The sequence below is a fragment of the Lichenostomus cassidix genome, chromosome 26, assembly GCF_008360975.1.
Source record: "Lichenostomus cassidix isolate B80296 chromosome 26, HeHo_3.0, whole genome shotgun sequence".
Lineage (NCBI taxonomy): Eukaryota > Metazoa > Chordata > Aves > Passeriformes > Meliphagidae > Lichenostomus > Lichenostomus cassidix.
The window spans coordinates 878390-895856 of NC_139506.1; the positions used below are offsets into that span (position 1 = coordinate 878390).

At 58.5% G+C, this 17467-nt stretch overlaps 1 protein-coding gene across 3 annotated transcripts in view; it reads right to left on the reverse strand.

The window, feature by feature from the left end:
• NAV1 (neuron navigator 1) overlaps nucleotides 1-17467 on the reverse strand; it is a 73828-nt gene that overhangs the window by 19270 nt on the left and 37091 nt on the right. For all 3 annotated transcript variants that reach the window (XM_085082957.1, XM_085082956.1, XM_085082958.1), the window contains 2 exons: nucleotides 10892-10994; nucleotides 6851-7216 (listed from right to left, as the gene is read on the reverse strand). In XM_085082957.1, the coding sequence (XP_084939083.1) occupies nucleotides 6851-7216; nucleotides 10892-10994 (469 nt within the window). The remainder of the gene's footprint in view (nucleotides 1-6850; nucleotides 7217-10891; nucleotides 10995-17467) is intronic.

Sequence of the window (17467 nt, forward strand, 5' to 3'; positions counted from 1 at the left end):
CAGCATGGCATGGTATGGCACAGCACAGCATGGCAGGACAGGGGTACCTGACCATCCCTGTCCCTGCACCGATCAGCCTGTGCCGACACCCACCAAGCCCCGGCAGGAGCTCATGGCCAGAGGCTGGTAGTGCAGCCAGCCCTGCAGTGGAGTGATGGCCCCACGGCCACGTGCACCAATGGGTGCGGCGGCACAGCCCGTCCAGCACTGCATCCCTCCAGTCCCTCCAGCCTGGCATGATGCCGGCTGCTGTCCCTTCCCTCCTCTCCTCCTGGCCGGCTGCCTCAGCCCCGCCATGGCCGGCTCAGGCAGTGCTCAGAGCAGCTTCCGCTGGGCCCAAATCCGGGCATCCAGGGTGGCAGGGGAGCCAGCCCGGCACAGCCCAGCACTGCAGCCCCTGAGAGAGGCAGCTTCGACCCCACCAGAGCCACAGGCTTGGTGTGAGGTGATGGCAGAGAATCGCTGCTGATCACAGCAGAGCCAGGCACCAGCACAGGCACTGACCCCCACACAGAGGAGCACCCCCAGCATATTTCTCAGCAGAGGTTGCTGTTGTAGTTGGAGGAGGGTTTTGAACTTTGCCTGCTTCACCTGTCTCACACCAGCACAGACACCTGCCCATGTAGCAGACAGACCCACTGGCATCAGCCAGGGCTCCTGACACTCGTGTCGCTGCCAGGCTGGCCCAGCCTGATCCCTACTGACAGCCTAAAGCCCACCCTGAATGGAAGCAACTCCCTTCTGGTCTGCCCTGGCCCCTTCCTCCTGTGGCAGGGGAGGAAATGCAGGGCTGGCACTGAGAGGGTACCACACCCCACATCACCGGGTCACTGGCATTGGGGGACTCTGTGGCACTGGTGCTCCCAGCCCCAGCCTTATGCTGTGACTTGAGATAGGAGCAGTGAGGAAAGCACAGGCACAGCCGGGGCTCTTCACACCCGCCCCCTCTCCTCCACTTAATGGGGCAGAAAAAACAATTAGCTTCATAAATCCATTGGGGGAGGGGGTTGGGAGCTCCCCATGGATGTGGGCAGGAGGGGCTCTGCATCCCCCTCACATCCACATCAAGAACCACCTCAGAGCATTACGACACTCCCTAACTTCCTTAGGATCCCCACGGCCCTGTAAACCCCTCTGTACCCTCCAGGACCCCTCCGACCCCCCCAGATACCCCCCCAGATACCGCCCCCGGATAGCTCCAGTCCCTATAGAGGATCAGGCTACCTTGACCCTGGATGTCTCCTGCTTGCATTTTGGGTACTGAGATCTGGCACCTTTCTCTGAAGCTGCACTCAAACAGGGGTCTGCAGACATCTGGCAGATGAGGAAACTGAGGTAGGGAAGGGGGATCTCACTTGCCTGAGCTCACCCAGCAGAAGAGGATCAACATCACATCCTGCAGTTGATTCAGGACCCCATTCCCCAGGCAGCACTGCCTCTAGTCTCTGGCCCCCCAGGTCCCTGAGGGGTGCAGGGGACTCCCCCCACAGGACCCCTGAGTGTGTGTGGCCCCTGCAAAGGGGGACCCGTGGTCAGGCTGTGCCTCCACCCCAGCCCTGAGCCATTAACCACAGTAATAGCAGGGTCTGATTTCCCCACAGCAGTGAGGCCAAGGGCATGGGGATCAGCCAGCACTCACTGCCTGCTGTGGTGACATCAGCCATGGACCCCAACCCCACTCCTGGCTGAGAGTTCAGCTCTGATCACCCCTCTCATCCCCCCACCAAACGGTGGAAACCCCGGAGGAAGCATGTCCTGGCGTGGGGATCTCCACTGGCAGTTTCGGTGACATGGAGCCTCCCCAAGGCCACTGCTGCAGCCACGGGGGGCTGCAGCAGCCACGTGAGATGCTCAGAGAGTCCCAGGGCAGTGCCGGGGTGGGGAGCAGCGTGACTCAGCCCGCTTGCGAAATTCCTATTTTTCCTGTTGTCTGGACAATCCGGTGACCTCGGACACCTTGGCCCACAGTGGTCAGACCCCTCCACAGGCAGCAGGGCGGCACATGGCATATGGCAAAGCCAGGTCTTGAGGTCCCCAGGTGGCAAGCAGAGAGGCAGGTGGGTTTGGGGTCAGAATCTGCTGGGGTCAGATTCTCCCCAGCAGCTTTCCCCAGGGCACATGGGGTGTGTGAGGTCTGGCCCTGCGCTCAGCTCTGCCCCATGTCCACATCTAGCCTCATCAACAAGCCAGCAGCTTCCCACATCCTGGGTGTGCACTGACCTCCAGGCGCCCTATATCCCCATGCCTCACAACCCCAGGATTCCCTTCCCAAAACACGCCTCATACAGCCCCTGTCACATCCCCAGGGGCCAGGAGTCAGCACTGGGTGCCTCAACCCGAACCCCAAAGGATGGAGCTGCTAAAAGGCAGTGCACAGGAAGGCACTTCAGTGGTGGCAGTGCCCAGTGGGGTCCTGGGGCCCCTCTCTGGGAGCATCCCCCGTACCCAGATGGAGGGAGGAACCCGCCGAGCCCGGCAGACAGCGCAGCCCAGCAAATATTTATACAACATCAGTCCCTGTCCTGCCGGGCCAGGGCCCCCCACACACGCTGGGCCACGTGCAGGGCCACAGCCGTGCCCCATGGGATGTTCCTGATGAGGAATGACTTCATGGACTCGCTGGGACAGGGCAAGGGGTCATCCTGGACCAGCCAAAACAGAGCGAGGGGCGTTCGAGGGAAGGCAGCAGGCGCCAGCGCCAATCCTGCTTGGAGCAGGAGGAGGGCGGCCGCTCCCCTGCTGCTCTCGGGGAGCCGAGCCAAACATCTGCTCCCGCCTACGGGCTGCGCCGAGCCCGAGGAGCTGCGAGGAAGCCAGAGCCAGGACAGCCAGAGCAAAGCGGGTGTCAGCTCCAGAGCATCCCTCTCGAGAGGATGCTGCAGGCAGCCCCCAGTCCTGCCAGAGGGGACCACAGGCTCTGCAGCACCTGGCTGCCAGCAGCACCATCACAGCGACCTGGGACAGAGCCTGGGGTGTGCCATGAGCTAGGCACACATGCCCTGCACTCCCAATTCCAAAAGCTGCTGCCTCAGCTTCATTTCATCACCACCAGCAGAGTCAGGGCAGTACCTACCCAGCCCACGAGGGTGCGGATACTGCCACTGCTGCGGTGGGATGCAATGCTGCCTCCCTTACCACCTCCAGCAAACGAGACCCAAAAGGACACCACGAAATCACGGCAGTCCCAGGGTCGCACAAAGACTCCCCCGGGGCTCTGGAAACCCAAGGGACATGCAAAGCTCCAGGGACCAGCTCCAGAGCAATGGCCCCATACCACAGCCCTGCAGCACACACAGACCATCACTGCTCCTGCAGCCACCGCAGCAGAAGGCACTGACTCAGCAGCCAGCCCTGCTCACTCCCTCTGCACCCCACAAGCTCCCAACTGCAGCAAAGCCTTGCAGCACCCCACTCACTCCCACCATGACCCAAAACGCCCTAGGGAACACCCAAGGGATGATGCTGACCCACTACCCAGGACACACTGTATCAGGCCAGGTTCTGGGCACACACAGCACAGGGGAGACACACCAACATGCAGCCACACTGCGGTGGCACTGCTCAGACTTACAGGACATGGCCAAAGCAAAACCAGGGCAAACCTGGCTTGCACATCCCTCTCCATGCTCCTCACCACTGCCTGGTTCACATGCAGGTCTGCACACAAAGGCACCCATGCTGTGGCTATGCAGACAGAGATGTCGCTGGGGAACCTCCTGGTGGAATGACCTTGGTGGGGTGACCTCCAGTGTCCAGGAAACCATCCCAGCCTGGGTGGGTTGGAAAGCATCACTGGTGGCACTGGACCCTTCCTGGAACTGGCATCACAGCAGGAAACAGCAAGTGGCCACTGAGTGGTGATGGGTGGGAACCAGAGCTGACCAAGGAAGAGAGAAACAGCCCAAGACTGGGCGCTATCTCTGCCCATGCCCTGCCCAGGCCCCAAGGACAGTCAGGACAGGGCAGGAGAGCAGCAGCATCCCTTCCATCCCTTCAATCACCCCAGGGACATCCTGGTGCGATGCTTCCTATGCCAGGTCCCTGCCCTGCTGCAGTGAACAAGGATATGGTGACACCAGGAACAAAAGGGATGTGCTGCAAAACAGGGGGCCAAAGCCAGAGCTTTCCAGCCCCTGAAAACAGCAGCAGGTGGAGAGGAGTTGCAAGTGTCAGGCCAATGGATGCAGGCACAGCTGGGCAAGGAGCCAGGACGCCAGCACATTTGGCTGACACAGGAATGCTGCTGGGGGCTTGGGTGCCCCCAGCCAATCCCTGTTCAAGACCTGACCATCCCACTCCCTCTCCAAGCTGGGCCTCGAGTCTTCCACAGCCTCCTTGGCTAGGCTCACCCCACCCTCCACCCAGCTGAAACCACTCCAATACCTTGTGGGCAGCCCCTCGCCCCGGCCGTGCCTCACCTACCTCAGCCTTCACTCCATCCAGGTTGCTTCCCTGCCGGGTTGCATCCCACAGCCCCACACGTCTCCAATGGGGACGTGTCACCGCGTCCTCTGAGCTGTCTCTGACCTACTGCCCTAAAAGCCGGGGCATGCGCCGGCGCGGTGCAGGGGACGCTGCCCCGCGGCCCGGGCTGGGGGCTGCCGGCCCCATCTGCAGCACGCGGCTCCTGCCCGGTGCATTAGCGGCACCGGGAGATGGGGCCTGGGGCAGTGGTGGCTTTCTAGGTCAGAGCCAGTGAGGAGGCTGGATGAGGGGCTGCTCTGGGTGAGGGGCTGCATTGGGTGAGGGGCTGTGCTGGATGAAGAGAGGCTGGATGAGGGGCTGTGCTGGGTGAGGGGAGGCTGGATGTCGGGCGGTGCTGGGTGAGGGGATGTGCTGGGGCTCTGGATGAGGGGCTTTGCTCTTGTCCTGCTCCTTCTCATCTGGCTCTGGGTAGGAGGAAATGCCCCTGCTCTCCTGCCCTGGCTCTACACCCAGAGTGTGAAGGCTCCTGGACAGGGGAATCCAGCGTACCCCAGCACCCAGCCAAAGGCATGTTCTGGGGCAGAGACCCTGCCATGGTGCTCACTCTGGGACTCTGCTCCGAGTCCCGCTGTGGGGCCACGGGGAATGAAGCTGTGTGGGTCACATGGCCCTGTGCTGCCCTGGCTCCATCTTGCACCCCACCTTGGACCGGGTACCCAGCACAGAGCATCCAGTCTCTCTCTGGCATGGCATGGCAGAGAACTCTAGGCACACCCAGGGCAGGAACAGGGACTGTGGCACCTGGCCACGGCTCAGCTCATCGCACCACTCGGAGCTTCACCCACACTGGGGGATTGTGGTGCTGCCAGGGCCTTGCAGAGGCTCTGCCATGCAGGGCTCCAAAAGCTTGCGTCTTCCTGAAGGAGAAGTAAATCCTGCCTTTAGCAGTGCAGGGCTGAGCTGCCATGGGTCCCTAACCCTGCCCACACTCTTCCTGCTCAGTGGTTGAGGGAGACAAAGTGATGCTCCAGTCACTCCTCCCGGCACTGCCAAGGGCATCCTGAGGTTATCTGCCTGCATGAGCAGCACCAAGATGAGACAAAGAGGGGAGCCCTGCATCCCCACGGCCAGTCCTGCTGCAACCCCAGCCGTCCAGGGCAGTCCAAATCCACCCCACTGCCAATCACACCTCGGCAGTCCAGTGGCCAGTGGCAGAAGGTGGGGACATGGGCACCTCTGGCTGCCAAGCAATGAGTTAAGATTTCCAGGAAGGTCCATGTTGAGCCAACACAAGGCTCCGTTGTTCACATGCACAGGGCAGCCCCCAAGGTCACCTCACATGCCCATGGGGAGGATGGGTCTGACACCCATGGTGCCACACTCTCAGCCCACAGCTGGAGCATGGCAGGGGCAGAAGCCAGCAGATAGCCGATGGTGTGTCCTTTCCAACTGCAACATGCGCCACCAGGCCGTATCTGGGGAGCACTGGTCCCAGAATGGGTGTGAAGCCACAGGCTGTGCTCTATCCTGCACCAAACTACATGACCACAGCCACTCCAGGAGGGCCAGAGCAGCCCTGTCAGGAGGCCAAATACCTCTTCCTACTCTGGGACAGCTCAAACGCCCAAGTTATTCATTTTCTCCTGTGCTGAAACAAGAAACCTCCAACATGTTCAAACCCTGGACCATTGCCACAGTCAGGGGCACCTCAACAGCACAGCAGAAGCTGGACACATCTGGAAAGAAACTGTAAGCCCTGGGAGTGCTGGGTTGCACCCATGTGGCAGGAGGTGCCCCCTGGCCTCATGGGTGGAGAGATGGAGGCCGATGGGGGTCCCAGCAGGAGGGACCCTGCTCCATGTGGTGTCACCCATCAACAATGACACCTCGGTGCCCAGTTTCCACAGGGGTGCTGAGATCTGACCCAGCCTGTCCCACCACAGACCATCAGCAGTCCCAGCCAGACACAGGAGATCCCCGCAGTCATAGGGGTGACATCCCCAGGGTCACAGGAAGCCGCTCAGACTGACTGGTGTAAACTGGAGAGTGCCTCTGAAAGCAGCAGCATTCACCCCAGTAGGACTCTGACTCAGGGCTTCTGCAGCCACAGACCATGCACTTTTCTCAGCTCCTTGCTCCAGGAACATCCAGATCAAGCTGGACACTTCCCATGTGCTGGGAGAGCAGCTCATTCCAGCTCAGGAGCCCATCAGCCCCGAGAAGTCTCAGCTGGCCCACCACCACCAGCACTGCTGGCGGGAAAGCATCTCCTGTCATGTGGGGACACAGTCCAGCCATAACCAAACTGGCTGTAACCTATATACTGCTCCCACTGTGCCAGCTGTTCCCCCACTGCCGGCCAAACAGGAGCAGGTGAAACCAGGTGAGCCTCAATCTGAGCACAACTCCTTGCGCAGGCACATACCCCGTGGTGATGTCGTCATCCTCCGTCAGCGTCTTCCCCATCAGATCACTGTCACTCATGTACCCCGATTTCAGCTCCACATCGTCAGTGTCCAGCGCCTCGACCAGCTCCAGGCGGGAGATGTGGCTCAGCTTGCTGGGGCTGCGCATGGGCATGGTGTGCGAGTAGTGCGCCCGCTCGCCGTGCATGTACCAGCTCGGGGTGCCCTCGGAGCGGCACGTCCCCCCGACTGACGGCGCGTCCCCAGCCTGCAGGCGTGGGCTGGACTGCCCATAGCGCCAGGACAGCGGGGAGGAGCGGTTGGAGAGGCTGGAGACACTCCGGGGGTTGGCTTCATCACTGTCGTAGCAGGTCATCTCAAGGGAGCTGTGAGGACAGCAGTCAGGGATCAGGGCAGGGCACAAGGGGCAGTGGAGGTCTGTGCCCTGCCTCACCCTGCCAGAACTGGGTCTGCAAGTGCTCAGATACCAAAACTGCCCATTTTGAGGAAGCCAGGCAAGGCCAGAGGCTCCCTGAAGTGTGGCTGCAGGGATGCCGTCTGTCCTGGACCCCCTCCATCTCAGCTGGCAAGGGACAGTCCCCTCCCTCCGTGCCTGGTGACAGTGTCCCACAGTCCAGGACCCACTGGCACATGCACAACACAGTGTTTAGTGGTGCCCATGTCTCCCCAGGGACAGTGCAGGAGGACATGGGGTGTGATGGGTGCTCTGTGCCTCCCCGCAGCCCAAGTTACTCCACAAAGGCAACACTCTACCAACAGCCCTGTCCACCCATCTCAGAGCAGGGCCAGGGGTGCCACCAGGACTGGTGGCAAACACACCTGGGAGAGGGATCAGCACTGCTCTGGAGACCGGCCCCAAGACCCAGCTGAGCTGAACTCCACTAACACAGCACCTTGAGTGGAAAGCCTAAACATGCTCCCCTATATCTGGGCTGCTTCTGCTTGGCCACTTCCCCCCACAGCACTTCAACATTTGCACCTCAAGATCACCCCAGACCCAGAACAGGATGAGTGGAGGTGGTGGCACCAATCCCAGGGAATGTGACAGTGGGCCATGCTGGGGAGCGGAGGCTGTGAGTGAAAGGATGCTGAGGGACAGACCTGGGACCAGTCCCTGCAGCAGCACTGAACTCCTTCAGACTGAATCCCCACATCTGGGCAGGAAGGGACACCCCAAGACAGGGCTGCCTGGCCCCAGAGGCTGCCGACAAGCCCAGTGCTCTGCAGCCAGCCCAGAGCCCACAAGTGTTTCAGGAACTGGGAGTTCCATCACTCCCTGCGCTTCTTGGGGTGTATTTTGGGTAAACAGTGATGCTAAAACTAAATTTAGCCACGAGAAACGATTACTTCTTGGAGGAGCTCCTTGGGAACCCACAGTCCTCGAACTGGCTCCAAAAGCTACTATCAGTAAATTATTCTCTAGCTTGGATTAGACATTCCTGCAGGAGCACCCAAAGCCAAACCCCGGCTGCACATTGAATCTAAAACAAGGAACTACATAAAAAACCTAGGAAGTTTGTTAAAGCGGAACTAAAAGGGGCAGCTAAAAGGGTTTTGTTTTTGTCAGCAGCACAAAGGCTGTTTGAGGATGTGCTGCCGGCGGCTCAGAGCAGATGCCAACCACGTCTCTGAGCAGGAGGAACAGAAGCTTCACCTCAAATCCTGGGTTCAGTTCTGGACCCCTCATGACAAGAAAGACACTGAGGGGCTGGGGCATGTCCAGAGAAGGGCAACAGAGCTAGGGAAGGGTCTGGAGCACAAGGAACAATTGAGGGAGCTGGGGATGCTCAGCCTGGAGAAAAGGAGGCTCAGGGGTGACCTTCTGGCTCTGCACAACTCCCAGACAGGAGAGGGCAGCCAGGGGCAGGGTGGGGTGGGTTGGGCTCTGCTCCCAGGGAACAAGGGACAGGACAAGAGGAAAGGCCTCAAGTTGTGTCAGAGGAGGTTCATGTTGAATATGAGGAAAAATTTCTTCCTGAAAAGGGTGGTCAGGACCTCGCACAGGCTGCCCAGGGCAGTGGCAGAGTCACCATCCCTGAAAGCGTTCAAAAAACATGGCTATGTGGCACTTGGGGACATGGTGCAGTGGTGAACATGGCAGTGCTGGGGAAACAGTTGGACTTGATGATCTTAGAGGCTTTCTCCAAGTGTCCACTGAGTCTCCTCAGTGACTCTGTGATTCCATGATTCTCTAAGCCCCAAGGAAGCTCATGCAGCCCTGGTGCCAGGAGTATGGTGACATCTTTCAAGAATAACATTGTGCCCAAGCAAGGAAACACCAAGGACTAAGCCATCAGCCACTGGATGGAAGAACTCAGTGAGGAAAACAAGAGAAATTTGAGGAATAGTATGTGGAAGGAATAGAGAGCACCCAAAGCAGCTACAAGACACCAGCAATGCAGGCACATCCAGAGGACTCACAGATGACATCTGTATTGGACAGACTTGCAGGAAGTGTTCCCAAGAGCAGAATGAGTGGGTATGTGTGTAATTACAACGTACCAGGGAAGAGCTGACACAGCTTTGGGAAAGGAAAATCTGGCTCACAGCCGCAGAGGAGCTCCTGGAGGGATGCAGGGAGCTGCTGAGGCTGCTCTGGGCTACTGGAATAAAAAAAGCTTCCAAATAAATTCAGCTGCCATGGGATAAGAGGGAAGTTCTTCACATATTTAAGTCCTGCTGAAAAGGACAGAGTGAAGGGATTGGGATCCCTGGGCTATCCATAGCCATTTTTCTCCGTGGCAGGGATGTAGCTGAGGCATTCGCCACGTGATGTACTCACAGCTCATCAAGGAAAGGAAGTGATAGTGAAGAGTCAAATCCCACCAGCAATGCTAATTTAATCACCCTTCATGTCCTCGTCCTATTTCCCTAAGACCAGAGCTGATGGAGGATTTCAGAAGGAGCTGAGCACTGGGGTGAGGAGGGGGGTGGAGTTTGACACTGATGAAGGCAAAGCGAACTGGCTTGGTGTGAGCAGTGCTGGGCTAAAACCCAGCTCCTGCACTAAGCAAAGGGATGGCAGAGCTGTGATGGATAATTTCAGGAAATAGCAAGATTGGGGAATACTGTTGTAGCCCCTTGCAAATCCCATTGCCACAGCTCTCTGCTGCTCCTGACTCAGAAAAGATCCAGGAAGTGCAGCAAGGGAGAGCAAGGTCTAGAGATTTTGGGTGATGAAAAGGCAGATCAAGGGGCTGCTTCATCCTGGGCAAGACTGGTTGAGGGGTGACACAGGAAGGTCTGGAATGGTGAGTGGTGGGTGAAAGGTGGGAGGAAGCTGCTGCTTTTTGTCCCTCTCAAGACAAAAAAACAGGATCGAGGGAGACCACGAGGTGGCAACACACTCCAGGAGAAAGATGTTCCTGCATCCCCACTTTCCCGACTGGCTGACACCCACACAACCTTGCAAATCCAGAGTGTAGCAGAAACCCTGCAAGATCTCAAGTGAGTGACCCCAGGGGAACACAGGCAGTCCCAGACATGTGTCAGAGCCCCCTAAGCACAGACACTGTGCCCTGGTTCTCCACCCAGTGCTCACCCTGTCCCCATCCCTGCACCCCAGGGAACCCCCACCTCTGGCTCCTGGACTCTGACTGAGAGTTCCTCCATCATCAATCTACACAGAGCAGGGAAACTAAGTCACAGATGGGGATGGAGCCTCTGGTCCAAACCCGGGAGGGTTCAGGGGATATGTTCACCTCTGGCAGTCCATTCACCGATCAGGGTCACCTGACCACTGGGAACAGACCACACCCCCTCTCTCTGCCCTGTCAGCTCCCCTCACTGCCACCACTCCCCAACTCCCACTGTCCCAGAGCACTTTCAGGGACAGAACTCTGCTGCAGCACCACACAACACCCCACATATTTGGGGGCTTCTCTCCAAGCCTCCATGCACAGAGCCCCCAGGACATGGAGCACCGCTGATTCCCTCCGACCCACATGGTCCTCACCAGAAGCAAAGCCGCTTCCTGTCTGCCCCACGAAGGACATGGACTCTGGGGAAGGGGTGGAGGGGGTCCGGTGCTGGGGCCTCACCTGTGAGACACCTGAGAGCCCCTTAGGCTGGACATGGTCTCCTCCAGGTTCTGACGTAGGTCCAGCACATTCTGCACTGTCCTCTTCCTCTGGGACTCGGGGTCTGTGGAGAGACAAGGTGATGGGTTTAAAGGGATGGCTCCTGCCCATGACCAACTACCCTGCACTGTCCACCAGGAAGGGACAGGACAAGGCTGGCACCAGGGTGGAACTGCACACCTTGAAATACCACTCCCAAGCATGCAGCTGGGATGGGGATGTCTTGTCCAGAAAGCATGAGCTGGCAGAGACCAAGTGCATTCAGAGGACCCACACAGCTGACAGGAGCAGCAGTTCTGGAAGAATGTCCCCAAACCTGCCCCTGCATCCTCCAGTCCCTGGGGTTGCTCCAGCCTGGGAACATGGGTGCTGGAGCAGCATCACTTGGTGTGCAGCCAGTGGGACTGAGGGGAGGTCGGGGAGTGAAGGACACTGAGCCTCAGTTATGGAGGGCTGGCTGCTTCTGTGCAGGGCTGCAGCAGCCAGTGGGACTGAGCCCCCACGGGCACAGCCCAGAGCTGAGTACCCCCGAGCTCTGGCTGCCCTGGGACTTCTCCAGGTGTGCACGCCCACAGCATGCATGTGTACACAAACAAAGAGCCATGTCCCCCCCAAAATGTCTGTACACATGCATGGACCCACACCACAACTGCTTGTGCACACGTGCAAATACACACAGGCACATCCACAAACATGTACATACACACCTGCAGACATGAACATGTGCACGCCCCCCAGAGACACCTGCATGGATGTGTGAGAACACACACACCTGCACAGGGAAGGGTGGGCACTCCTGGCATAGCCCCAGCAGCGCTGTGGGCTTGGGGCCACAGCTCTAGCCCCATGTCCCCATCCTGCTCGCATGCACCCCAGGCACTAATAGCTGTGCCACTGCGGCTTTGATCCCCGATTTCAGGCCTTTCAGCTGCAGCCTGCCACGGATCTGCAGTGACAGCAGGCGCCAGGGACATGGGATGTGGCTCCTCCTAATGTAACGTGGCAACCAGTGCTTCAGGATTTGCAAAGGCACGGGCACCGTGTGAACTGCAGGAGCACAGGGATGGGGGACACTGCCGGCACACACACCAGCTCAAGGACATGGGGACAAGGGACACCGTCAGCACACACCCCAGCTGCAGTGACACAGGGACAGGGGACACTGTTGACACATCCCAGGTGCAGGGACATGGGGACAGGGGACAGCACCAGTACACATCCCTGCAGCTCCCCACAATGGCACAGCCACATGCCAGTGCTCAAGCAGGGCTCATTGTCCCCATTGTACTCTGGCCACACTGCAGGCAGTGCCCATGGGTGATGCTGCCTCATCTCCAGAATTCCCTCGTCCACCCGCCTGGGCAGAAGCACCTCAGATCAGTGAAGCGGCTCCGATTTATGCGTGAGCCTGGAAGGGGGTGACAAGAAGGAACAGCCCCGATGAGACGGGTTCAATCAAGCAGGTTAAAGTCAGTTGTAGATGAGGTAAAAGGGCTGGTGAGCCCACAGGGCACCCAATGTAGCCAGCCACATCAGAGCATAAGGACACTCGTCCCTGTATGTGTCCAATCACCCCAGTCCAGCTCCCAGAACCTGGCTCAACAGGACACAAATCATTATTAACTCATTATTAAACCTCCATTGTGGCCCATGCATGTTGGAGGAGTTAATCAAAGGCACAGAGGCTCCAAGTGGTCCCCAGAGCCACAAGATGGGGATGCACATGCAGTACGGGAGAGGGATGAAGACAGGGCACAGGGGAGGCTCGAGACGCCCTCAGTGTTGGAGGGTGGCACCTATCCTGCTCTGCAGCCACGGACAAGGCGACACTGTGCCCATCTGGTAGGGCAGGCAGAAAGGGTCGTGTTGGCAACTTAAAGCTGCCAGGTTCTGCCCTCAAATTGCCTGCAAAGATGGATTCTCAGGCTTGAAATTGCAGGGCAGGAACCTGTGGCCAAGTCCCTGACTGTCACACCACAGTGTGTAGCGCAGTGGGAGATTTGGGTTCCCTGAACCTCAGGGAATAGCAATGCAACACCCAGCAATGCCCCCAGGTGGGTCTCCACGCAGGGAAGGACTTGGCACCCTCAGCTCCTTCACCCTGGCTGCATTCAGTGGAAGCTGTCCCCCAGAGCCAGCTCTCACAGCCGGAGAAGGTGGCACGCACACCCCAGCAGAGCCACGCTGGGGCAGGACAGAGCAGGATGGGATGAAGAGCCACCGTCGTCCCCTGGCGCCGGCAGCGGCTCCCACCCCCTGCCAGCTCGGCAGCGTGCTCCTCCTGGGCATGGCTCCCTCCCAAAACCCCGTCTGCCTCCCCCACGGCCACCCGCAGCCATTCCCCTGGGCACAGTGCCAGCGCCAGGGCCTGGCGCTGCCTCCTCCCTGGGAGCCACTGCCAGCGGGGCTGCTACAGCCATCCTCATCCAAGGAGCAGTGGGGCGAGCCCGCACTGTGTCCCCAGCTGCCCCGACTGAGGGGCCAGCACAGGGGAGCCACTTCCCCTGCACTGCTCTGCTGCTGGGGCACCAATGGTGATTAGCAGCATCCCAGGGCTCAGGGACAGGCATTTCAGGGCAACGGTACTAACCCACATCCCCGGCTTCATCCATTGCACCATTAGCCATCCATGCCTCGGTAACATCACCCCAGTTTTTGGGTGACAGTCCAGGACACTCTGGACTCCAGGAAAAGCAGCAGCTCTCACCCAGGAAAGAGCCAAACTGGGACTGGAGGAGCTGCTCACCCATCTCTCGCACACATCCTGCTGCCAGCACTGAAGTGCCACCATCTGTCCCCACAGTGCTGTTCAGGTGGTGACACCAGGACTCCCTCAGTGTGCTCCCCAGGGGCAGCAAGGGGCCAAGGGTTGGCTCGGAGCTCACACAGTCACCACATGCCAGAGCTGAGTCGAAACCGGAGCCACTGGGAGAGGCTGAAGTGTGGGAACGGCAGGAGAGCACTGGATTCCTCCCCATGTCGATTTAGCAAGCTTGTGCAGCCAGATGTTTCCAGCTGCTGGAGTATGGAGCAGCAGAGAAGGCTCAGCCCATGCCGTCACAGGGTCAGTTGGACACCCAGCCCAGGCCGGGCTCATTTTCCCAGCAGCTACAGCTGGGATGTGTTCCACAGTGTTCCCCACTCCACTGGAGCTGCAAGCTCAGGGACTGATGTCTCTCTGCCCCAGCTCCAGGCTGGCCTGCAGCCCCTAAGCAGCTCCCACTGCTCTCACAGGCTCCATCCATCCTGCTGTTGCAGAGCAAAGGGGGTGCTGGCTCTGGCCCTTTGCCTCCCATTCTGACCACACACAGGGCAGCCCTGAGATGTAGCCACTGTCTCCAGGCCTCACACTGGGAGGTCACCAGGCCCCACTGCCCAAGTCACTTGTCCTGTACCAGGGTGGCTCTCACTTGCCCATAATCTCTGCTGTGATTAGGCAGCCCTCGCTCAACTGAGAGTTCTCACTCAACACTCCTTTCTCAACTGAGCCCTCTTGGTGCCCTCTTCAACATCAGCAAACATGATACAGCTCCACTTCGCACATGAGGAAACTGAGGCAACCCACCCCCGACCACCCTGCCACCTTCAGCACTCCCTGGCATGGCCTCCACCACCAACCACCATGTTACACACACTCAGCAACCTGGCACTGTGGGTACCCAGCCCCAAGTCATGGAGTGTCCATCACTCCCATCTCCTGCCTGGCCAAGCTGGAGCAGCAGCAGGTACCATTACCAGGAGAAGGAGCATCTGCAAGGAGCATCTGGTGGGATGGAGGGCCAGAGGCAGCCAAGGAGGAAGAAGAGGAGGAGGACGAGGAAGGAGAGAGCTGTGCTGGAATGGCTGACTCAGGGCAAAGCACTGTTTGCTGTGAGTCTGACTGTGATGGGTAGCACAGAACCATGGCTGGACAAGGCCAAGGAGCTCCAGGTTGTGCTCATGTCCAGCTCTCTCTGCCACCTCCCACAGCAAGAGGTGGCAGCTCCTCTGTCCACATGTCGGAACGCAGCCGTGGCCCCGCAGCCGGGTGCTGCTGACGTGGCCAAGTACGTCAAGGAATGAGGAAATAATCAACTCCAAATGGCTCTGACAGCTCATTTCAAAGAAGCATGTGGCCACCAGCTCCCACTGGGGCCAGGCAGGGCTACATCAGTTGGACACGTGTGCCCCATGTGCCTTGGCACAGAAACTTGCTTGTGTGTGTATGTGTTTGCATCATTCATGTGGGAGCCACATGGCAGCAAAAGCTGCAGAAAGCTGCGTGTGTACATGCGTGTCACCTATGCCTGTGACCTTGCATATGTGCCCATGTGTCCACACGCAGGCAGCAGGACAGCAGGACACGACACTAACACTGGCACAAGGGTGCCAGGCTTGCATGGGTGCACTGTCTGCATCTGTCTTCATACACTCAGCGTGAGCATGACACCCTCACATGTGTTTTCTTGCCCCCCAGGACCCAACTGGTCTCATTTCAGAGGATCCAACTGGGAAAGGACTCCTGTTGACCCAGTAAGATTTCAACAGCAAGCAGGAATTCACCGGGAAAGGCCGTGTGGTGTTCCTGAGTCATTCCAGTGGGCCCCTATTACACAGTAGCTGCAACGAATTTCCCCAGGCTGGAAAACATTTTTGACTGGTTGCTCAATTCCTTCCAGTGCATTGAAAAATCCACTAATGAACTCTGCAATAAAACCCATTCTTGTGGGGCTGTGAGCCTCCTCTGGCCCCTCCACTCAGCAGCTCTACGAACCCTCAAGCAGACTCGCCCTGCTCTCTCCATCTGCCCCAGCCCCTGCTCCTCGTCCTGTTTATGAATGAATCAGCATAGGCAGTGTTTCTTTGGAATTTTTGTTGAAAACCCTCCACTCTGGCACTTGGAGACCACCCGAGGGGAAACCCAACAGCCTGAGCCTGGTGTGAACCTCACTGAGCCCCACAGGTTCTGCACTCACACCCCACAGCCTATGACTCTGTCACTGGCATCAACAGCAGTCTTCCCAAATGGAGAACTTGACTTTATCTTACATTACTAAATCCAGCTCTGATTCACACTCCCAGACAGCTGGGCAGGGGGATGGTTGCAACCTGCAATCTTTCTCTTTGGGGCTTAACCATCTTTCTCCCCACAACAGCTCCCAAACAGGCAGAATAAGCAGTGGACATGGCTAACAGGGCTCTGTCAGCAGTGTTAGGAGAGACTCCTGCTCCCCAAGGAGCAAGGACAGGGCCACCCAGCACCCTGGTAACGGGGAACCAGGGTACCTGGATTGCTGACTGGTGCTCTGCTGACCCCAGGCAAATGAGTGGAAAAAAGCCTGGCTACCATTCCCTGGATGATGGCAGCAGCGCCTCAGCCGGAGCTGGAGGTGCTATTCTCCATGGACATGGAAGCACAGCTTCCTGATATCAGGGAAGGGGATGGCAGGGCAAGCTGCAGATACCTGAAGTCCCCACCCATGACTCCACCAAAGCAGGCTGGCCTCTGCACATGCTGCTGTCCTGCATATAGCCCTGCAAGGCTGTGGGAGGAGGTTGGACACAGCCCAGCATGTCCTGCACTTGCCCTTGGCTGAGGGAAGAGAGACCAGCATCAAGTCCTGGGGGAGACAATGGGGTTTACAGCAGGCAACACTGTGGGGACAGCATGTGTCCTGCAGGGCCCAAGCCCCAAGGAGCACCCGCCCCTGCGGAGACACAGCCAGAGGCAGAGAGGTGACAGGACCCCACTTTGGCATGGCCACCCCAAGTCTCACACCTTGGTGGACCCTTCTTCAAAACAACATGGCTCTGCAGGAGGCTCCAAGGGTGGCTGCAGAGGGGGAGGAAGCCAATTCCCTGCCTGCACTCACTGCCCCATCACTGCACCCCCACCACTGCAGTCATCATCACTGCCACCATCACCATGCCATCCCCATCACCACCAAAACCCCACCACCACACCATCCCCATCACCACCACCATCTCCACCACTGCCACCAGTGCAGGCTGGGGCAGCCCCACGCTGTGGGAGGGGGCCACCATCTCCCCACTGGCAGGTGAGAGCAGACAATAAGCAGCCATGCAGCAGTGACAGGCTGGGACTTGAGCCGAATCAGCACTTCAGGGGCGATCGTGGCTGCTAAGCCTTGCGAATCACTGCTTGTAACAAGGGCAGGGCTGAGACCTGGAGCCTGGACCCCGTCTGGCTCCAGTGAGCCAAGCTTTTAAAAGGGATTCAGACTTTCTCAGGCTAGAGCAGCCATAAATCCACTTAATTGGGTCTCTCCCATACACAAGTTTCCAAGTGAACCCGCTGGAGAGATACAGGCTGGGCCTTCAGCCCATTTGTGGGTTATTCTTTCAATGGATACTGCACTTGGCCCCAAACCACCCCACCTGCATATCCAAACCACAGTTCCTTTTCCAGCTCCAGAGCCTCTAGCTGCTCCATGTCCATGCATCCCATCTCTGTGCTGCCCTCTGCTTCCCTATGCTGATAATCTGGGAGAGACCAAAGTCCTCCATGTTGGGACAGACCCTGCTCCTGCACAAGGC